The sequence below is a fragment of the Cardiocondyla obscurior genome, linkage group LG09 (genome assembly GCF_019399895.1).
Source record: "Cardiocondyla obscurior isolate alpha-2009 linkage group LG09, Cobs3.1, whole genome shotgun sequence".
In the NCBI taxonomy this organism is placed as follows: domain Eukaryota; kingdom Metazoa; phylum Arthropoda; class Insecta; order Hymenoptera; family Formicidae; genus Cardiocondyla; species Cardiocondyla obscurior.
In genome coordinates, this window is record NC_091872.1 from 4,585,975 (window position 1) to 4,609,535 (window position 23,561).

The 23,561-nt window shown below is 34.0% G+C and overlaps 1 protein-coding gene and 1 long non-coding RNA gene across 6 annotated transcripts; one reads left to right on the forward strand and one right to left on the reverse strand.

The window, feature by feature from the left end:
• The first annotated feature begins 10,228 nt into the window (after positions 1-10,228).
• LOC139105360 (uncharacterized) lies at positions 10,229-14,210 on the forward strand. The gene is made up of 4 exons (XR_011546168.1): positions 10,229-10,428; positions 10,597-10,671; positions 10,818-11,369; positions 11,612-14,210. It is a non-coding gene; the product is annotated as an uncharacterized lncRNA (long non-coding RNA).
• Positions 14,211-15,658: 1,448 nt separating this feature from the next.
• Positions 15,659-23,461, reverse strand: Spg11 (spatacsin). 5 transcript variants are annotated; one of them, XR_011546157.1, is made up of 23 exons: positions 22,714-23,461; positions 22,452-22,618; positions 22,035-22,391; positions 21,144-21,950; positions 20,890-21,062; positions 20,407-20,684; positions 20,167-20,334; positions 19,860-20,078; positions 19,593-19,784; positions 19,402-19,524; positions 19,148-19,322; positions 18,849-19,072; positions 18,610-18,770; positions 18,221-18,539; positions 17,982-18,147; positions 17,553-17,906; positions 17,314-17,478; positions 17,094-17,242; positions 16,910-17,017; positions 16,552-16,848; positions 16,377-16,475; positions 16,156-16,306; positions 15,908-16,046 (listed from the first exon to the last, which is right to left on the reverse strand). XR_011546157.1 is itself a non-coding variant. In XM_070661298.1 (22 exons), the coding sequence occupies exons 1-22, from the start codon at positions 22,993-22,995 to the stop codon at positions 15,845-15,847; spliced, it is 5,400 nt and encodes a 1,799-aa protein (XP_070517399.1). In that variant the 5' UTR covers positions 22,996-23,461; the 3' UTR covers positions 15,659-15,844. The 5 variants fall into 5 exon arrangements, 3 of the variants coding, with proteins under 3 accessions (XP_070517399.1, XP_070517398.1, XP_070517400.1); XR_011546158.1 differs by having other exon boundaries at positions 15,938-16,046; positions 16,160-16,306; XM_070661298.1 differs by having other exon boundaries at positions 15,659-16,046; positions 16,156-16,475; positions 17,094-17,236.
• Between the last annotated feature and the right edge of the window lie 100 nt (positions 23,462-23,561).

A 23,561-nucleotide genomic window follows, 5' to 3' on the forward strand; every position in this document is an offset into this window, starting at 1 on the left:
TAGGTGTTTGAAACTGACGGCTTAACGAGCCGGAAGGTAGAACTCTCATCCTCAACTTCTCCAAATCGCATTTCGAGACTTCTCGCCCTTCGTTATATCTCCCGCTCTCTTTTTCTCATATCAACGAGCGACTTGTCGCTTTTATACGACATGATATTCGATCGTGCACTTCCACTCGATAAGCTACTTTCATTCCGATAAAATCGGATTGGCGCATAAAAATTTAAACCAAAATTTGTATATTTGAAGCTGCACTTGGTTCCGAAAAAAAATATCGTTTATTTATTTTTATTATTTTTTACGCATGTAACGAAAGTATCGAACATTGATTGAACCATGAAATTCACATTTAACATTTTGAGTGAAATGTGTAGGCGACCCTTGAAGAAGGTTTTACGAGTATTTTACTTCAGAACATATAATATAATACTGCTAGGAGAAATATATAAATTTCCTCCATGGAAGTCCGAGGTAAATTTCATTTTGTCTTGCTCGCAGTAATATGAACATCTACGAAATTCAAAGGTTGACGTCAATCTGAGCTGACAACTTGGATATTTACGTCGCCATTTTTCAATCGGTTGCGGTGGAGTACGCTGAAAGTTTTGCCGGCGAACTGTCGCACATCGTGAGAGAATCCGCCGCGAACTTTTCATATTCGCGCCTAATCGAATAAAAGTCATCCGCAAATCTCCGCACTTGACAAATTGAATTTTTCGTGTAACCATAGTAACGACACGAAATTTGCATTTTTATAACTTGAGAGATTCATTTTTTTTTTTAATCTGTTAACGTTGATATTTAATTGAGGTATGTGTTCTCACTAATAAAAAATAAATAAAAAATTTAGATATTTAGCCAAAAAAAAATTCAGATAAGAGAAAAAGTTAAGATTTAGCACAAAACGGGAGATTCTATTAGATTAACGTGATAAAACGCGCATGAAAATAGTAGACAATAATACTTACGTTGTCGTGCACGAGATCTATTTTAATTCAAGACCTTCGACGTTTCCTTCTAAAACATCGATCCTGATCGACGATAGAATCAGGTTTTCTTTTTTTTTTTTATGTGTACACACGGAGACACTCAGCAGATTGATGTCCTCGACAAACTCACTGCTCCTTCAGAGTCCTTACTCCTTTCACCGTCATCCTTCCTTCCACCGTCGACCCCCAATCTCGAAGGTAGAGCTTCGGAAATTAGACTTCGGCTCATTTCACCCAGCGGAAAAAAACGTGCATTCTGCGTTCAGAATACGAGCTCACAAAGGAGCATCCCATTCGAGTCGTACAACCCACGCGGTTGGTCATCTATGAAAGGGAAAAGAGGGGAAAAAAAAAAAATACATAAGCGGCGCCGATGGATATGATCATGGGAATGGCAAATACGATTTCGGATATTTCCTATTGCTGTTACGTCGGGCAAGTAATTCGGTTATAGTCGAAAGGGCGAAGACTCGCAAAAATCTTGTATAGTGATGGGCTACCGTATCCTCCCTCGATACATTGTCGATGCGACTCACAAAGAGGCTGCACGCTGATCGGCTGCGACAATTCGCTTTACTTGCGTCGATGCACCGTACCAAAGAGCCACTTAACCCTTTTCGGAAAAGTGGAACTTCAAGGACGTTTGTTTTTCGATGAGATCAGATTGACGAGCGAAGAAAATATTTCCAGTCGAGTTAGCCGCAATTTTGTCTCTTGATATGGTTATTTGAATACTAGCAGACGGTATTTACGGCTTAAGATTTCTTTAGATTAAAAATTGTCATTAACGGTCTTTTCGATATCATTTTTGAAGAATGATTTTGTTCTTCTTTTCGTTTTCTTTTTTTTTTTTTTTTGCAATGAAAGTCGTGGAAAGTTATCTCGAAAGTAACTATTCATCTCGCGTTGAATACATCGCGAATTTCAAACGGATATATGGCAATTTCGAAGTTTCTACGGAAGTCAAAAGTTTCTCAAGCTCGATGGCGTAACTTTCGTGGTTGCGTTGGGGAAGAATTAACTGCTTCAGAAATTCGATGTTGTTTTGTGAAGGATCTGAATCGCCCTTTGTTAGTTATTTGCTTTCTTCAGATAATTACCTTTTCTTTTCTCTTTCTTGTAAGAACTTTTATTTTTCCTTGGTTAAGTCTTTTATTAATAGTAAGTTTTCCTGTGATATAATTTACTTAAAAAAAATTACAACAGATTTAATATAAATTTACTCCACCCTTGATTTCACGTGAAAAATTTGTAATATTTCTAAAATGAAAATATCTTAGAGCTAGTTAAACGTTAAACGCCGCCCACATAAATTCGTAGTAGGTTTCTGTAATGAGGAAACTTGCTTCTAATATTTTCCTTCGAAACCTTGAAATTATTTTATAATTTTGCTGCCTTCATTTTCTGGAGTGTGATAAATCAAAAGTAAAATTAACGTGATGCTATTATTTAATCATGAATTTTTTTTAGAATTGTGCCAATGTAATGTCATAAATATTTGATAGATTAAAAAAAAAAGTACGGAATATTATTTAATTGATTTAAATACGAACAGTATCATTTGATAATAAATCGTTGTTATGATTTTGAGTTATGTCTCTGTTTAATTGGTCATGTCAAATATGAAATGTAATATGAAGATTTATTTAGTTCAAAAAATGAAAGAGTATCGATGGCCTTTTGTTGACTACGATACAATATTGTTTCGCGCTTTATTGTCGACAACAATGATCAGACCCGCGATGATAGGATCATCCTAGTGTGGATCATTCGGTAATTTCACCCATGTTACGCGTGTTTTATTCCACGTGCAGAAAAGGGACGCGCCTTTCCCCTTCTTTATTCTGCTATTCTGCCGGTCATCCATTTTTCTTTTTCACTTTCTCTTATATTTTCAATCTTTTCACTTATTTCCCTTTTTCTATTTTTGCACTGAAAAATTTTGTAGATTACAGAAATATATTTTTGTTATTTATATTTTTTAAACTAAGTATACTGTTTTGTTTTTAGTAATTGAAATAGTAATTATTTTATTAACATTTCTTGTTAAAGATTTTTCTTTTATTTTATATTTGCAAATTTTTTTTTTCTTTTTTTTTTTCTTTACTTATTGGTATTTATGTTTTGACACGCGTCGGGGATTTTATTTGAAAGCATCAGTCAGTTTCGCTTTCTTCTTTATTTTCCTTTGAAGATTCGTGGTTACCGCTACGGTTTGTCGAACAGCGTGAATCGAATGACGATCGTCCCGTAACAGAATCCATGGTGAGAGTATCATGAGACGTAATGACTGGTTCGTCAAACGCTAAGAGGTTTGAAGGATACGTCAATGCGGATGAAAGAGCAGCTAAGCGAATCTCCCTCTTTTTCAGGAATAACGAAACGAATAAATCTATGCTAATTCCATTTCGCGCGAGAGCACCCGCTGAGTATTAGGATAATACGGACCGCCGAAATAATCGAATTATTGTGCCGATTTTTGTTTGCTTCAGATATCCGTAACCATTGAATTGAACCTTGCCTCGCAAAAGAGCATTCACAATATGCGAATTTTGATATTAATAGAAGTTAGCATATACGAAATGTTTCAGATGCTCTCTGATTTAAGTTTACGAATAGATGAGAACGAATAATTCTTGGAGTAAATAATTCAAGATAATTTCTCATTTGTGAAAATACCAAAGAAGCGTTTGAAATAACAACTAACATAACAACATTAACTCGCTCTTGATTCCCACGCTTTAAATTTAATAATTAATTTTATTAAGAGTCCAAAAATGTTAAATCTGCCTTTTTTTTTTTTTTGACGCACAAAAGACATAAGGAATGTAAGTTACACGCGAATCCCACAAATCCATTTTACACGAAAAAGAACTTTAAAGGTAAAACGCAAACAGAGGTACGGTTACCTACTTTGCGAGCCGAGAAAGAAGATTACATTGCGTACCACACAAATTCTTATGTATTCTTTAAACTATCTACTACCGACGCGAAGGGATCATGTAGGGATTGTAAGGGGAAAAAGTTCTTCGGCGTACTAGTTCCGTTTCTAAGCAAGATACTCAACAGGATATTTGATAATATCTTGGAACTTCATTCTTGAGGTTGTTTTAGGTCAGAAACCAACTTTACTGTTAGAATATTTCATGTATCTCTGGCACGTTTGTAATTATTGCAACGAAGTTCGGTTAATGTTACCGAAACAATGTTCTTATTATCTTTCATGTAGGAGTTTAGCATGTAGGATATGTCTTAGGTGTTAGAATGTAAGGAACACAAAATTATAAGACCTTTCATATTTCATTATCTCATTAATTTTACTACACGGCATCTCGTCTCGTGTTTTCCTCGGTATGAGAGAATAGAATTACAGAAATAATAATGATTAAAAAAAACTTGTATATAATTATTTTCTATTTCCATATAAAAATATTAAAAATATATTTTTTTTATTAACAAAAATAACAAAAAAGATATTGGAAATAATAATTAGAGTGGGTTTTATATCTTATAAGCTAGAAAAACAGCTGAGAACCTTCTTCTCTGTCGCATTCGTTTTAATGACACGATCTAATCCCCTAAAAGCTCATTCCTCGTTTCTTTCTTAAGTGGCTTCGCGAAAAATGAACTTCGAATGACGAAGCAACGTCAGAGATATCCTTTCCGCTTCGATTTTCACCAGTACCCTCTTTTCCGACGGATGTTTTATAGATTCATCATGGTTCATGAGAAGGGACTAACAAAAAAAAGAGACCGTCGTTATTTTTGTCGGTTGCGTCGTCACCAATTATTCTCATATTCTAAACGTTAATTTATTGTAATAAAGATTAATTGAAAGAAAAAAAAAAGATATAAAAAATTCACTTAACATTTCTAGCAAATTTATTAATTTATAAACTGTAAACTAAATATTATTAATTGAAGAACGGACGAAGTAATAACTTAGAAAAAATAAGATTAAATAAATGAAAGAAAACTTAAAAAAAAAAAAATCTACTAAACGTAGTGATTACCATATCCAAAAACTATTTCATATTAAATTTAACTTTCAAAAAGTAAAGGAAAGAAAAAAAATAAAAAATTTAAATTACGGATGTCTTGCATCTCCAATAACGAATTCAGAAGCCTCATTAAAAGTCAGATTCTCTCTAAAACGATTGCTCGAAAACTTTGTTAAACTATTCAACTTGTTTTTTTTTTCTGGGAACGATCAAACCTCATTTTGCTTTGCTAGTCCACGTTGGACAATGAACGAAAATTGCGATTTAACTTCGTTGCGAGAGCAGCGCCCATAACGCTATTGCGCTTCCGACCACGTGCCGGCGCATAATGCACGCGTGCCAGAATAATACTTGGCCGAAGACGCCTCCTGATTAAGTATATGCCGTCGCGTTGCGCTAACGGGCGTATTGTCGCCTCGCAGTAATCGCGTTATCATCGGGGCTGAAAGGACTAGGTGCTTTGAAAAGAGCGAAATTCTCAGCACATTCTGTCGCGATTCGATTATGCTGTGCAGTGGAAAAAACGTTAACTATGAAGTCGGCGCCTTCGAACAAAGAATAGCAGATTGCACGCGAACTATGATATAAATGCAATACATTTGAGATATGAAAAAGAAAAAAAAATGCTGCTCTCTTTCTCTCTCTTTTAATATAATTTTTCTAAAATAGACTTTATAGTATAAAATATAATAGAATGGTACATTTTATTACATTGCACTCTCTACAATTTTTTTTTTTTTTTATTTTGAAGTTTAGCACTATTTTAATTAATTTTCTTTTGTTCTTTTTCTGTATAACTTTATGTACGTTATTAGTTTTAATTACAACTTTTAACTTTAGCTTTTTATTGCTTAACTTTTGTACTAGTTGTTTATCTATGCAAAGAGCTACATGTTAAAAGATAGCGCAAAAAAGTGTATTTTATTGATAGTGAAGAATAAATGTAAATATACTAGGAGACGCTAATGTATAACGTAAAAGTGCAATAATATAGAATATGGACTGCTATGTGCTTGTCCGCTTGCATTCTGTAGTACTATTGTTATCACTATTTATTTTTCGCCAGCAACGACTAAATCAGACTAGCGTAGAATATTTGCGTAATAATTTTCATCCCACGCTGCAACGTTCGTTTGCCGATCGTGACAATACAAAAATTATTCAGCCTGTTGGAAATAACGGGGAATTTTGAAAAGAAAAATTTAAATACCGCGAGACTTTTTACACGTTATTATAACGTCAAATTAAAAGACTTCAATATCGATAATCGATATTTTTGCTAATTGCGAGTTTACTTTTTCAAAATTTTGCGGCATATAATATTTTATTCCGTGAAAGACTTACATATTGAATTTCTTAAAATGTGGAATATAGATTTATTAAACTTATGGAATAAAGATGAGAAAGTTGTCATCTTTTTTGGAATGTTGTTTCTAACTAATGATAGAATTCCTGGCGAATGCGAAATACGTATTGAATAATCTTTTGCGTGAATATTAAATTCTTAATTCGTTATTGTCGAATGTTTCTTTGTGCCTTTGAAACTTGCCGGGATGTTAGAAATGTATCGGCTACTCGGTTCGTGCGGAATCATTATCATTCCATCCAGGTGCGCGCTCATTCGCGTATTCAAGAGGCTCGCAGCATCCCCCGTTGAAAGGGGCGACACGAGTCTATAAAATCCCATAAACATCCTCGAGGAGCGATATAGGGGCGGTCGCCACTGAAAGGAATAAAATATCGCTTTCTGCGGCAATTTTACGGCAATTTTCCGATTCGCTGGAAACCGCGCCGAGCGTATGAAGAACCAGGTGTTCGTCGAGCCTGACATTCGCGCCCGAAAGACTCGCGCTAGTAGTTGGATCCTTCCGAATCATCGAGGATCGACGATTAATAACCGAGGATAACGGCTCGATGATATTCCCGTGGCTTCCAACAAAAACGGATATGACGCGATATAGACAACGTTGTGTGTCGCGTAAACGGCCAATGGTCCGTATGATCATATTCATTCCGTTTCACGACCCCTCTTTCCTCCCATCTTTTTTTTCTCTTTTTTTTTCTTTTGTCTCTGTCTTTCCTTCATATTCCTGTTTATCGAACCGAGGTGCGTCTCCGTTTCTCGCGAGCCTCATGATTCATTGCAGAATTATGGTAATCGAGCATACTTAGCGAACTCGTTAACATAAACCGCGTGCATTTAACATAACCGCTGTTGAATCTCCATTATTATATGGAAATTATTGTAATAATATTAGGCGTGTACTGTAATTAGAATAACGTTTATTATTTTATCATTGTGTTAGTTGGTACACAATAATATTCGATGGCAATTATCGCGAATTTATTACTGCGTGTTTTCCGCGTTGGATTCGATATCACGTTATCAACGTTCGGCTTTAAGTTGTCATACGAAACGCCGTGTTATATCGAGCTGCATGGTAAAATAGCAGCAGGCCTGAATTCGTTAGTAGATGCATTGTCATAGAGTTATCTGCCTATTTCGGGTAATATTGCATATCCTTATGTGATATAGTTTACAAAAGGATCTTTGTCACAAACTCGTTAGTTTTATTAAAACGTCTGACAATTCTGAATTATTAAAGTTATTTTTTTTTTACTAGAGATAAATAGAATATTTTGCAGATCTTGCAAACGTTTTTATCTACGTAAAAAAATAATGAAAAAGTGAAAACATTTTAAACATATTTTTATATAACACGTGATATTTTTGTTAATGTACTTTCTATTAACAGAGCTTACTCAATTTTTCCATGCCAAATATATTATAATTTCTGTAAGACTTTCGAGCTGTTAATTAAAAGTTTTGAGAAACGTAATCGATGCTAATGTATTCAGTTGCCACTTCTGATATCGGTTAACTTATTATATGTATAATTAGCAAATCATTTCTGTTACTTTTTTTGTACCGTTTTAATTACATTTTTATCGCATTTGATGTTTTATATTAAATTATTATTAAACAGTCTCTTTCAAAATGTCGAAGTTATCTTAAAATAACACCAGCGTAAATAAGAAAAAAAAAGTTAAAAATGAAATATCGAGTAAACGTATGGAGAATTATGAAATACGTTCTTCAAAAAAAAAAAAAAAAAAAAAAGCCGCAGAGTTAGCGCGTAGATATTGCACAAAAATTAAAGTCAATATGTACAATCGCTTAATTTTATCCGTAGCTTTGCTCTGATTGGATTTTTTCTTATTACCATTTATTTCGTCAGAGGTCGAAACGAAGTGTGAATGGGTGTCTTGACGGTGATTAGTTTCGCAATTTTTCAAGCCATCGTACAATTATATAGACAGACGTATCTCACTTGCAGCTGACAAACAAGCTCGCACCGGAATCTGGTGTCCGTCGCGTATGTCGTTTAACGAGCTACGTTATCAGGGGCTAACATTGCCAGCACGTTGTATCACACGGCGGAGACGCAACGTCATCGTCATCGAAATCAGACAAGTAACGTACAATCTACCTTAATACACATAAGTGATCACGCAGCCAACTCGCTTTGTCCATCTCGTTAACGTCATGCAGCAAAATGTAATCAGGGAAATTTGCAAAATTACGATCGTAAGCGCAAACTTATCGACGGCGCGATTTATTGACGCAATTTGAATGATACAATGGCGAATGGTAGGCCCGTACATAAGTACTTAACGTGTGTTTCCCCTGGTGACGCCGTTAACGCGTGGCGAATCGCTCGTAACGTTGACAATATTCGAGCCCCTTTTACTAGCGTAAACCTGGACCGGCCGGGAGATGCTATTCCGGACGTGGCATCACGATATTGTGCTCGAGTGGATACGAGTGTCGAGCGGAGCTCATCTTTAGTTATGGCGCGTTAGTTACGCAATGCTTACTTTGCGATAAATTATGTCACGATGAAAAAGCGTTGCTGGCGCATCCTATATATAATTTCGTGATGTAAACCCGAAAGAAAAATATTCACGACGTCCCGAAGACGTCTACTACTTTCACGTTAGAGAATATTAATTAAGTATCTTTGATACGCATGTTAAAAATAATATTCAGAGAACTAATTGACTATTTCTCCATCGTCGGATATTTGCTAACCTTTACATCCTGAGATATGTACAATCGTATAGGGCTACAGATTTGGGAGAGAGAGACAAGTTTATTCAGCTCACCGTATTATACCAGCCGTTCGTTTGATAGGGTTAACGCCGAAAGTATAGCAATTTTCCTAATAATTAAATTTTATTCTACATAATATTCCGGGACAAGTGGAAAGGAGGTGGTGGGGGTGGGGGTGGGGGAAGCGGAGCAGTAGGCGCGAGGACTCATCAGTCTTCCGCAGATCGGGTCACGCGCCACGTGGTGACAAGACTTTCTGCTCTTATCTTTAATATAAAGTCTAGAGAGTAGCGGAAAGGAAGTGGTAGGGGTGGGGGAAGCGGAGCAGTAGGCGCGGGGACTCAGTCTTCCGCAGATCGGGTCACGCGCCACGTGGTGACAAGACGTTCTGCTCTTATCTTTAATATAATGTCTAAGGAGTAGCGGAAAGGGCAGCGGAAGGGGTAGCGGAAGGGGCAGGAGAAGCGGAGCAGTAGGCGCGGGGACTCACTCTTTCAATGACCGAGCACGTGGCACGTGGTGGCGAGACGTTCCGTTCTTATCAGTAATGATACGTAATTTTGGTGGTACGGAAATTTATCTCGGTGTTCTTAGACATCCCTAAGAAATACTCTGAACACGAGGAGCACATGTTAAAGGTGTTCAAAGTAAATTTTATCGCCATTTACGCGTTAGTTATATTCGCGTTTCTTAAGCCACTCGCCGTGACTCGAGGACATTAATTTCGGCTCTTTTCAATATGATGGTGTTAGAATATAATATTCGGAATTAAGTATAATATTTTGTGCAGCGTGGTGCGTAGCACACGAAAGAAGGAGACTTGTAGCGCGTGAGATAAACAGAGGTCACGCGAAGTAGATAGAGGTAGCTAACGTACGTGTCTCGCGTGGTGTTTACGTGATCAGCTCTCGACCAGCGACCACCGCGACGCGAGGTGTTTACATGATCGTCAGCCAAGCGCACAGTACTTGGCGTAGATCAGGACACGCAGTTAGCATAGGCTGGGACGTACAGTTAGGTAGAACACGCCGAACAATAATATACATTCATTGATCGTAAGTCGTTTGCGTACGCGACTAACTCAAATTTTATTTTCTGTTTCGAACAGGGATCGAGAAGAGGAGAGAACATGCCGTCGTCGTCGACATTTAATAAACGAATCGCCGGCGGTTCGTCGGGTTTGTTTCGCGAATACCGTACAAGGTCGCGCGATTTAAATTTATCCGGATTATTTGCGAATTTGATACTGAAGGAAGACCGACTTCGTCCTGAGAGGAGGAGGAGGCCTCGGAGAGGCATCAGGATTTGGAGGACCAATTCTACGGTAAGAATCACTTTCTTTGAACAAAATAATTGTTTTTGATAATAAATAATTTTATTTTTAATTTTTTTTATTTATTAAATTAATTAAAAGCGCGTAGAATTTTTTTTTAAATGGTAAACATTTTTTTTAGCACATCTACATTAAAATTTTATTTAATTTTTGTTACAGATTCTAGTTTCCAGTACTGAGAGGAGGAGAAGGAGGCCTTGGAAAGGCATCCTGCCCCGGCGGAGCAACCCTTGGGTAAGGATAATTTTTTATTTAAAATTATATATTGAAATTATTTTGCCGTTTTAATAACAATTAAAAGATGCTTTAAAACATTTTTTTTAATAATGAACAATTTTGTAAACGTCTCTACAATTAAATTTTATTATTGTATGTTACAGGTAGCTGAATACCCATACTCCGCTGAAGGCAGGTGTTTCTTTTTTCATATTAGTTTAAGTTTCGGGTGGGAAAATCATCTAAATCGCGGAGAAATAGGTATTTAAAAAAAATTCGCGTATTTCGCGGCGCGTATTTCGTGTAAAACAAAATTTGTACAGTAGTAGTAGTATTAGATTTGTAGACAGTAGATAGTAGTTTTTATATATCATTTATATAAATGTGCCATTTAATTAGCATTCTTTCAGCTCAATACTCCTAGGATTTTTATTTAAGTGAAACTCGTTGTTTCGCTTAAATAAAAATCTGAAGTATCGTTATCGCCGATTAAGTAAACGAACCACGGTCGGGGTTCGTCGCGAAACCGCAAAAAGTAAACGGGCGACTAAAAATTTATTTAGGAATTTTAAAAACGGGAGTGCCGCCAGGGTCGCGCGATTAGTTTTAATTAATAATCCGCGAGTGTCGCGAGTGACTAATAAAGGAGAGAACTGAGTTCTGAGAGGAGGACCAGGTCCAGGGTAGACATCGGGCATCGGTGGAGCAACGTTTGGGTAAATATTTTTTTATTTTTATATAAAAGTAAAAAATTTGTGAGTTTATTTAATTAATTTTATTATTTGATAGTAATTAATGAAACAATTCTAAAGAAAAAAATTTTTAATTTTAGAAAAAATATTTTTTATAAAAATCTTTTTATAATTAAATTATTCAAAGTTAACCAAAAATCAATAATCATTATTTGATGCATTTTATTTACATGTTTTTAATTTTATTTTTTATTTGTGTGTTACAGAATCATCATACCGCCTATCTTTGTAGCTGAACTCCGCCGTCGCATCGAATGTGAGTGAAAAATTTTCTTTACAAACGCAACGAATCTATGCAAAAAGTTAATATAAAGTCTTTTAACACATTTAAATGTATGTTGAATTAATAAATAATGATGGTATATTAAAAAAAAATTGTTACAATTCGTAGATTCGTTGCTTATAGTAGCAGTAGAGTAGAAAAGTAGTTTAGTTCGCAAGTGAGAGACTCAGCCACTTGCGGCAGAGTCGACGTTTTCAGCCACTTGCGGCAAAGTCGATATTCTCGAATACTTTCCGGTTTAGTTTTGTAAAAAAAAAAAACATTGTTTTTAAATTTCTTTCGTTAAAAATTCGTTCGTTAAAAATTCGTTTGTTTAAACATTCGTCTAAAAACTCGTTTTAATATTCGTAAGAAATTTATTCTGATTAAAAAAATTTTATTCTATACTCTAAAACAATAATTAAATTTACAAAATAATAAAAATTTAGCTGACTAAATTCGATTAGATCTAACACAACTTTTTGAGATAGGATTCGATACACAATCAAAGTTAGGGTCTAGAAAAATAAAAAGAGGGTCGTAAGGGAAGGCTGCGAGAAGTTCTCGCTCATAATTTCTGGCAGATCAATGAATTACACGATTATCATCAAGCATATGTTGCTTCGGCCGATTCGCGCATTATTGACATTCTTTATTAGGGATCTACCTCTACCCAAACTGCGAGTTGAACCGCGACGAATTGTCGAGGAGTTATTTGCACAGGCCGAGTCTGGTCTTCTTTCAACACCGCATCAAGCGGGATGTAATCCCTCGATATATGGCTCTCATTTGTAACTTGTAATCTTCAGCAAAATGCTTGGCATAATTCAGAATTACGCCCCTTTCGTCGGAATATCCGATCATAAACGTCGAGAATTGGGTCGTTTGATGTTCCTGCTCGTGCGTCTGGACGTGGGCTTGGCGTCGCGGTAATTGAATGAGTATAAAAAGTTGTTACAGCGAATAACGCGGTATTAATGATCGACGTAATCGGCCGCGTGTGCGATTATATCTCGTAATTACCCGGGCTGACAATCACGCAGAAATATGTACATCGGTGACTCGTAATGAGTTTGCTCGTTTCAATCAAATATAATATTACCGTCACTTTTAATGCGCGAACGTATAAATTAATTATAGCGAGGCGGCATTATTACGCTGTCTTTTGCAAATTCGTGCACGTCGGTGGCACTTCATCTGAAACCTACACATCGGCATTCTATTCAGCGGGTTGCATCACGAGATCGATATATCGGCTGCGCGTTCCGCAGCGGGCTAAATTAAACTCGCAGTATCTAAGATGCAACGCTTGCTTTTTCTTCGCATCAATAATAGCTATGGAATAATAGCCTGTTGCTGAAACTTATTCGAACTGCTCTGCCGGAACAAAGCGCATCGGCATAATTATTATCACAAAAGAGCATCGTTAATTGTGTCGTAGCCGAAGATACTTTCATAATTGCGTGCTATTAACTTTACATCAGATTTTAATATTCAATTAACGCATCGATAAATTAACGGTCTTATGTCATACCAAGGCGTAAGTAGGTATCTTATATTCCCATCGCGTCTAGAGTTAAATGTATAAAAGTAATGACGATATTAATATTAAATGACTAGCGTTTTTTTTCACCAGATCGCACATTTATTAAAATTTTGACGCAAACATTATTTTTTTTTTTTTTATAACGCGTAGGAAAAAAGCCGATACACGAGGATTAAACTGTTTGTTTTTACGAGAGAAGAGACACAAAGCGAGAGTAAAATCCGATAACTAATACTTAATTACGCTCAAACAAGTTGCCGGGCGCGCCTCTTTTAACGGTTTAATTTATTATAATGCACTAAAAATCGCGGAAATAATCGGATAGCCGATTTGATCCAGTGGAGGGATAACGATAAAGGATTTATAAGAGGCGTAATCTCGCATGCACGAGAAATTCCGCGTGGTGGAGACACGCGATATAGCAGCGTGCATTTTATACGCGCGTGTTCGTCTTTCAGTCGATCCCCTTCGAAATCAATTATCACTCCATTCCCTCGAAATTATCGTTAATGCCGGTGGCTGTCGGATTATGGGACGCGCGCAAATTTCCAAAAAAGCGCAAAACTTTATGGGGACGACGTAAGCGGCTTAGGAGCGCGTGCTTATGCCAGCTGGTCCGATTGATCTATCGAAAACCCATCTCTCCACGGGTATCGCGCGCAGGAACTATTAATCCTATAAATATACCGAAATTATACGTGCGATGGGCGGCTTTTATCCTGGTACCGAGGTGTACAAGATGTTGATGTTACGCGTAAATTTTCCCCCGTGTAGAATATTCGTCCCTTTATGCTAGTCATAGATCGCGTTCGTGCGTTGAATCTGTAATAGGACACAGGCACAATATACGTAGGGAACTATCTTTACGATACAAGAATGAAGAATTCTAGTTTAACAAGATTACGAGACGCCTCGTTTTTATTTTTGAAAGAAAAATATTCCGGAGAATGGTACCAGTTAGTTATAGCTACCCCGAGAATTTATCTGACACACATATTTGAGCTGTATATAATTTAATATTACAGACTTATCAAATTATTTTGTTTTATATATATATAAATAGAAAAATTAAAAAAATATATAATAAAATGATTAATAAAGCTTTTCGCGAGGAAAGCTAGAAATGTTATTCTTTAACATTTTAATTAACTTATATCGTTCTAATTTTATTATTAAGTACACGGTATTGTCGAGCGGAAATATGTTTCTGCCTTTCTTCGGACATAGATTCATTACGAGGCCTTTTCGTGCGCAAACAGCGGGAATAGCAGAGAATTGTAGTATTCATCAAAAGAAAAAATTTCTTTGACTACGTGTTTCCTACAATATTTTCAAAAGAAAATCTCGAATTCTTTAGGTATTGTTCTCTTTGATTCTTGAAAAAGTAATGTGCAACAAAATAAACGAGCGTTATTTTACTGAAAAATTCATGTATGTATAACAAATAGGGAGGAAAGACGAGAAACTATACGCATTTTATGCACGTATGTCCATAAAACAGACAAAATAGCGTAAAATAAAAACGCTAATAATTCTTTCTAATTTTATTTTACGCGCTTCCCCTTTGCTTATGAACAAGTGGTTTTTGCTTTTAAAAAAAAGGTGATTCATTAAAATGCTAAATGTTAGTAATAAACCTCGAAACCACTTTTAAAGGTACGCCAGTGCTTAGATTTGCCAGCACGAAATATAGCAGGTCTTAAAATGATAAGTTAAGTCATTTTCTACGTTGAATGAAATAATTGCGCAAAAATTATTTTTTCACGACTTCTTTTCTTTGTTTTAGTTATGATTTACGTTATTAAAACTTTAGTCATTATATTAGCCTTTTTTTATATTAAAAAAATTAATTAACATTAATATTTTCGTAATTATTACTAAATTTAAAAAGTGCTTAGACATTCGGTGTATCTGAATTAAATCCCACAGTGTATTATTGATTTAAGATACATTCGTTTGTTTTATATCTACGAGCGATCAGTACATTTATCATATGTGATAGCGTGTAGGCAGGCAACAAGTTATCATCGTATCGTATCTTTTGCTGAACAGACAGTTACAATTGACATCAACGCGGTTTTATCTCTTACCACAATGTAGTCTAGTTAGAAACATAATAGCGATGACAGATAAATTGCCTCCAAAAGATATGCGCGATAAATGAAACGTACGCATCATTATCCGTTAACGTTAAAAAGTAGGAACGGACGAGGAACGGTTGTAACGTGGTATAGACTCTTTCTTGTACCGACCCCTGACTCGAGCTACCCCTAATCGATAACCAGTTTATGCACACGGGGTAAATACGCAGTGGTAAAGTCAAAATATCATTGTATGATATGATGTAAATGCAAAATACGATTCAGATAATGTTATTCTTAATTTAAATAAAAAAATCCTTATTATATTTAACGGTAATGAGGTTCATTAAATAATACTATAATATAAAATAAAAAAATTTTTATTAATTATAGCGCTATGAATAATACAAAAATGTTGACAAAAGTACAAATATATTTAGATGTATTGTCTATAACGATAATGAATAATTTGTAACAACTTGCTGCAACGTTTAGATTTGCAACATTTCTTATCAATTAATAATATAGAGTTTCATTAAATTGAGCTATTTTACGAAGCGATATATCCTTTTTTCCAAATAGTGTCTTTTAAATAGGAGCCCACTATAGGATCGTTGAGTAGTTCCTCCACAATGTCTTTAAAACCAAGCTGACTAGCTAGCATGTATTTGCATTCGACATCTGACAATTCAGATATTAAAGTTCTCATATTATCTGTCATGGAATGATTGATACTTATTTCGAATCTGTACCTAAAGACATATTTTATATTATTATAGCATTTTAAAAAGTTATTAAATATCGATATTTAAATATAAGTTTGCATTTACATATTCATTATAAACTGCATATAAAACTTACCTACGCGCGCAATCCTGCACAATCGTAGGCGTAAGATTGTTAACTGTCATGAATTCTTTGAGGTATTTCGTCTCTCCTTTTAGAATACAGTGATGATAAATAAGATTAACCCAATCCGCGTGATAATTATAAGCGCGAATGACAATGAGAGCTTGAGGGAAATTTAAGACGTGAGATAATATTCTTTCTAACTCGTCGCTTTTCAAATTCAACAAACATACCGCTTGCTGATTTTGCGATACTGCGTTTACTAATGAAATCTGCAGAGCGACGAGTTGAGCTTGATGTGAACATCGTCTAGCGAGATTTAGTTTTTTATCCTAAAAATAGAAAAATTTTTATAACATATTTCATTCAAAATTGTACGTTTTAATATTTATTTTTTATTTTTTTTACCTGTAAATAATATTGAGTAGCGTGAGTTAAGTTAGTTACAGCCAATTGCAATTTTGTTTGGACGTTATCATTTCGAGTTAGCTTAATTTCTACCGGAATACCTCCAGTTACACCTCTTCCGTATTCTTTTAATACATCAGATATTAATTTTGCAATTACTTCCTTTGCTTCGTTTTCCCACATTAATGCTATTTCGTAATACAAGCGGAAATGAAGCGCCACTAAAGTAAAAAGTTCTTTGTCTTCCGGGCATTGGCGTTTCAAGAATTCCAACAATGCCATTTTTAGACCCGGAACCTGCTCAATTAAATGAGTGTTGTTTTAAATGAAAAAATAGGAAGTTTGTATAAACAAATACCTTGTCCAGGCCTTGTCCTAATAAAGATTCGAATTGATCATTTTCTTTCAAAATTTGAAATATGTAATTCATTTCGGTAAATCGACCAACACCAGTCACAAGACGTACCTAAAATATAATTAAAAAAAAATAATATAAATTTGATGACAGCCTTTCATTAGAAATACGGTACTAATAAACGTACTAGTAGCGCCCAATGTTTTAAAAGTTGTAGCATATTCGCAAGGTTCTGACACTTTCGTAATACCGATGCTATTCCTTCCATGTTGCAAGAGGCCGTGAAACAATCGTGGGATCTTATTAATAATTCCACTATCGTTTTTAATCCTGAAACTGACACGATAAAGAACAATATTATATGGTAGTTTGAAATTAAATTATATTGGTGAGAAAACAAAAATTACCATTTTTTTTTTCATCGTGAGTGCTAACGTATCTTCCAAGCAATGATTGTGCTGTCTTCAACAATTTTAAGCCTAATAACGAAATATCGCTACACAACTCCATTATTAAATGGAAATGCGAATTCAAGGAATAGCCCCACATAAAAATCAAATCGTCCTGACCATCTATAGGAACATTATTATTTTTAATACGGAAATAATTAGTTAAAATAGAAAATAAAAAAATTTTTCATAATTACTTTCTGTAGCAAAAGTTATGTGCATTGCAATATTATCAGCCAGGAATGTCGCCACGTCTTCCGTCTTAATTTTGTAAGACATTATTATGTCGTTAGCAGTCTCGAACTTATTTTCAATATTACTTTCTATAATCTCTTGTAGGAACTTTATCGGATCTTGTAATATCAGTAATGATTGATATGCCTTCCCTAAACGCATGGAAAGCTTGTAACATGAAATAATTCTAAAGCATATCTCATTTCCATGTGTGAGAGCTTCTGATAATTTTTCTAAGATTGAAATACACTCCGTTTGATGAGTATTAACCGTATCGTTTGGCCTGTTACTTTCTACAATCGATGAAGTTGTGTTTACTGAAAACATAAAAAAATATATTTTTTAATAAAATACAGAAATATTAATGTATATTAAAAAAAAGGGAAGCATACAAGATGACGATGAAGAAAATCTTTGTAGACCACGATTACGTAAAGCACTATACTTTTGCTTATTTTGATTTCTGTCTTCTAAGAGACTCTTTTGCTGCGGAGTTAAATCTGCTGGTGAAATTTCGCCTTCTGCTAAGCTTAAGCATAACATTAATATTTGCAAGTCCTGTAAAAAAGGATAAATGTTTTTAAATTTAATGGTATATTTTTAAACCTTAAATTAAAAAAATACTATTTACTTTATGATTGGATTTGAAAATTATACTTATTCGTAAGGCAACATCCAATCTGCCTAGATTAATTAATTTATTAATTAGAATTTCCGCTGCATGTTTTTCTTTTTCTTCTATCAAATTACAACTGACTTGTAACTCATCCAAACCAGCTAATAATTCCGTTTTTAATTTATTAAAAATTTGGTGATCGTAGTCGAGCTCTATATTTTCAGGTCCAATTAAGATACATGTCTTCCACATTGCCATCTCTAGAGTATTAGTAATTTGTTGCTCGATTTCGGTACGTTTTAAAGTTTCATAAGCCAATTTTAGGACTTCATATCTAAAAATAAAATTTATGATAGATATTATAATAGAATTAATATTGTTTTATGTAAAATATCATCGTTTACCTTTCTTTGTTGGATATAACTTTCTCGGCATGTTCGACAAAAAATTCAATTGCTACTTGAGGCGAAACATGATATTTATTAAAATCTTTAGCACATTGTGTCCAGAAAGTAGAACTTACTTGACCATCTTTATTTATAGATTGTTTAAAAATATTTCGAGACTGAAAAAGAAAATAATAATGTTACATGTATAGAAAAATTGTGAAATATTATAAAAATAGAATTTTTGAAGATATTACTTGTGCTAATATAATTTCCGATGAATTAAATCCGACACAGCATGCTAATTCTAAGGCAGTATTATAATTCTCAATTGCTATTAAATCGTCAATGCATTTTTTAATTTCCATATCAAAATAATATACTTTGTTAATTAAAGTAATGTTCTTAAAATTTAAAGTCACATCGGTTTCTTGTAGAATTTTTGTCAAATCTAATAAGCGTTGAAAATTTGGTACTGCAACTGTAATATACAATAAAATCTTTATAAATTACACCGAGATTAATAGGATATATGAATATAAAAAACTATATTTACCTGGTAAGTTTTCAGAAAAATTACAGTTTATTAGCACTTCGAGAAACTTTACTCGTAAAAACGTACTTTGAAATCCGTAGCCGAGTGCTGTAACAATGCATTGGGTTGCAAGATCAGCAACCCAATATAAATTATTTAAACATGCAAAATCGACGCTATCCTCATCCACAAAGTCCTAAAAAATAAATATATAAAGTCGTGGACATATAATTATATAGTATACTAGGCTAGTGTTATTGCAATTCTATACATACTTTGTGTTCATTACATCGAGAAAAATTCGACTTAAATTCTATTAAGTGCTGCTGATTTTCCTTGAATTCGCCATAACTGATTGCTTGCGTTAAAAACTCAAAAAGGGAAATTAGAACGCTTTTCTGCGAAAAATTAACACCAATTACATAGACGAATCTTAAGCTGTTTCTTTAACATTAATTAAACTTACAGGCGTGAAAATTTTGAGAGCTCGATTGATCGTGTTAATATATCCGTATTGAATCATTTTATTTAGTAATTTTAATATTTTATCAGAAGGCCAGCTATGTTGCTCTAAACATTCTGCGTAATCAAGGAGTATGTCTTCTTTTCCTGTCGATATTACCATCCAACAATAGCAATACGATTCTGCAGAAGACGGCTATAAATGCGAGATTTTTAAATCGTGAAAAAGGAAAATAATATTTGAATAATATTAATAAAAATAAAATAATACCTCGTAACATGTAGCTAAGACTGTTAATATAGGACTTAGATTTAGGCGAGACGCATTAATAAATGCTTTGGGTGGGTCTTGACTTTGATGACAATTTAATATAGTAAACCATAAATTTTTATCCGATGAAATGCATTTGTTGAAAATGCCATTGGTACTAGTTACATTAGTTGTATCTGTCTCAATTTCTGATATGGCTGAGGTAGACACTGGAGACCCCTAGAAAATAATTTTGTTAACATACACAAATAACGTATAAAAAAAAATTATTAACAAATTATAAAATTTCTTTCCAATAAAATCTTACATTTTCTTTTACTTCATCTTTATGCCTTGGTTGCCTTGTATCGTGAAATTTCATCTTCTGTTTGTTATTGAGATTTGGCTGAGCTTCACTAAGCTTATCATTGGTTAAACATGTTAGCAGGTGTTCCCGTATGTTTGCGTTATTAAATAATTTGGCATTTTCCATCATCTAACATGTAATTAGTTTAAATTTTATTTTTGTTGAGCTCATCTTTTACTTAGGCATTATTTTAAAACATACCTGAGTTATAGGATAAGAAAATATATGACAAACTGCAATAAATTCGAACCATAGATCATTATCTGCTAGATATTTTGGCAACATATCGGGCAGCGCGTAGTTATGAACACGTGCAAACCGTACGATAACGTCCCACATTTTTAACGCTTCGATAAATTTCGTGTTATCGCACATGAAAGTGTCACTTAAGAAATGTTTTTGAAAGCTTTGTTCTAAATACGTTATCACAGATCTTACATCAGTTTGGCTTTTATATACTACATTTTCTAGTAAGTTACCTGCATAATAAAGAGTATTATTAAAAAGAGTTTTTTTTACATCGAAACAGTGTATAAATGTGTGTATACACTTGGCGAGCGTGCGGCGAACGCGAACATTTCAAACAAATTAATTACTACAAAAATAACACACCAACAACACACATAACTCGCTAAGTGTATAACACATCTTAATATATATAAGTCATTGCATAAGTTAGATTACCTATAGAAATGTTTAATTGTTCTTGTACATATTTTGCTACGGTAACGTGTAATTGCAAATTGCTCGAGTCGATTCTCAGCAACTCGATGAACGCAATACAGCTACATACGATATCAGTTTTGTCTAAATTTCTCAAAGCAAGAACATGTGCGTATAAAGCTGCTTTAAATTTCCTGAAAAAAAAAAAAAAAGATTAGAGTCGACGTTAACGATAAAATCATTATTAACACGAATATTATCGCGAATATACAAACCTGTGAGAGGATACATTTCCAAGGAATTTCGCTTGAGCATGTATTAAATTGTGCACAGCCATATTCGGTCTTCCTTCTTTTAAGTAATAACCGTACATTAGTGTTTCTTGATACCCGTATTGTTTGATAAGATTTTCGTTCGTGAAAGTAGGCATGGGCTCATTTTTGAAACGCCACTTGAACAGCAATTTCGAATTTAAATTTCTATAGCCATCTACTAAATCGTATACTGTCATATCATCCTTTTCATTTTGATCTTTGATAATACATTGCAGTCCCGGCATATGCTCAAGCGTAAGCTGAAGAACTTCTTCAGAAATAACACGTGTGTCAATTGTTAAGGCAGACTTGCTCGTAAATATATCTCTCATTAGTGTATTCCTTTCTGAAGAGTGCGGTTCATTACGTAATGAGCTCTGCATTTGCCACAATCGTAAAAATATTAATGACAAGCTTACTGAATAATCTGTTTTTAGATAATCGTTAAAATCGTTGGAGATGTAATCGATCGATTCTAAAAGTCCGCGTAACAATGCATCTTCGTAATTATCTTGAGCATTACACATGTAAGTTAAAGCGTTAAATAATGTTTTTAACTTTGTGTCATCTTCCTGAGTGTGCCAATTTTCCGAGCAATGTCTAAGGCACAGTTGCTGATCAATGCTTTGTAAAAATTCCGTTTTGTTAATATTGCAGGAAGGTAAAGATAATATCGCGTTGAGTTCGTCCAGTGTAATGCCACAACCAAAAGAGCGATTTAATATTAATTTCAAATCGCTTTTTTCTTCTTTTGTGTAAATGCCATATCTAGAATAATAAATTTGATTTTTGCTATGATTCGTCATTACATTAACAAAGAACATAAATTATATAAATTAAACAGTTACTCACCTACATAAGTAATTTTTGGTCAGATTTTTTGAGAGATCACTAGCTTTTGATGAATCTATATAGTCGATCATATCGGGTGTAATATCTAAATTTATAAATAACGACTTTAAATGTTCATCGATTTCATCCGAGATTTTTGGAATGTCTGGATTATATTTTGCATCAATCCACATTCTTAATGCATTAATTTTATTATTAGACAGTAAATAGTTCCACAAAATATTATTCGACACATTTCCCAAAACTTCAGGGTTATCCAAAGAAAAATATAATTCCGTGCGTAAGGCCTGCTCGATATTTTGTGGTAGTTTGATTATGTCGTCTATACACATGCAAGAACTTAATCCATCTTGAATTCTAAAACAAAAACATAAATTATTATTTCTTACGATACATTTTTTATTTTCACAAACTTACTTGCGTTTTTCTTCATGCTCATTAATAGACTTGATGATGTTCCATGCTGCAACATGTTCAGTCTTAAATCCATTGGCATTTATCATGTATTCACATAAATAATTTCTTAAAGGTGGATCTTTGCTTTTTATAGAAATAGCAAAAATATGTTCTATAGGATCTTTTCCCTGTAAAAAAAAAATACCCATCGTTTTACTCATTGTTTAAAAGATTTTTTAACCACAACTTATCGTGAAAAGAATACACAAATACATGGACTTACCATATTTTTTAAAATATGCGAAGCTCTGTAAACTTGCTTCTTATTTAATAACTCATTGACCCAAGTTTCTACTTCCTTGTTAAAATATGTACATGCCTGTTCTACAGTACAATTTCTTCTGTACGCAAGGCATTTGTGAGCTAGTTTAATATGAGTTCCTTTGGCAGAAGCTTCCCTTACAAGTTCTCTATCTCCTAATGTACGCCACCCAGACCATATTGCTGCTGATTCTCCAGTTAGACACTCCACAGGAATACCACCGACTGTCTTTTTTTCAGACATTTTGCGATGTGCAGTATTTAAAATTTTACTACAAGAAATTCTCACATTTTTATATTTCCACAATATTTCAATTTCTACTGAAGCTTGCTGATAAATTGTACTCTATGTCCTTAAAACACATCTAATTAATTTTCATTGTAGTATTAAAATATCGTAGTATAGATACAGTCCATAGTGTTGTTATAACGTTACAAAATTATATTAATCTTTGTTGCGCGAGAAGATAAGTTTATAGCGCAATACTACAGATAGGTTAGAAAAAATAAAAACAATAGTTGTGAAAACTAGAGGAATCACTGATACGTTACATTCTCACTATCATTTAAACAGTTACAACAAGTATTCATTTATATGAAATATACATATTTCTATATGAAATATACATTTATTTGGAATGGAAATTATGTTTTAATCACATTTTCTTGCTTATGACAAAGCGTTGCTGTCAACTTGTTCCTTTAATCAGCAGTCGATAACCAGCAGTCAGCAGACTTGCTGTTTCATCATGAGTCACTATATGATTCCTATTGAACAAAAGTAAACTATAGTTTTAAAGTATATTAGCA

What these genes read in the sequence shown, in the direction of transcription:
- Spg11 (XM_070661297.1), bottom strand. Translation starts at nt 22,995, where the DNA reads ATGTCTGAAAAAAAGACAGTCGGTGGTATTCCTGTGGAGTGTCTAACT. An exon ending in ACAATTAAACATTTCTATAG is followed by an intron (nt 20,685 to 20,889) that starts GTAATCTAACTT and finishes TTTATTATGCAG; the next exon opens with GTAACTTACTAGAAAATGTA. An exon ending in GTGCAGGATTGCGCGCGTAG is followed by an intron (nt 16,047 to 16,155) that starts GTAAGTTTTATA and finishes ATATGTCTTTAG; the next exon opens with GTACAGATTCGAAATAAGTA.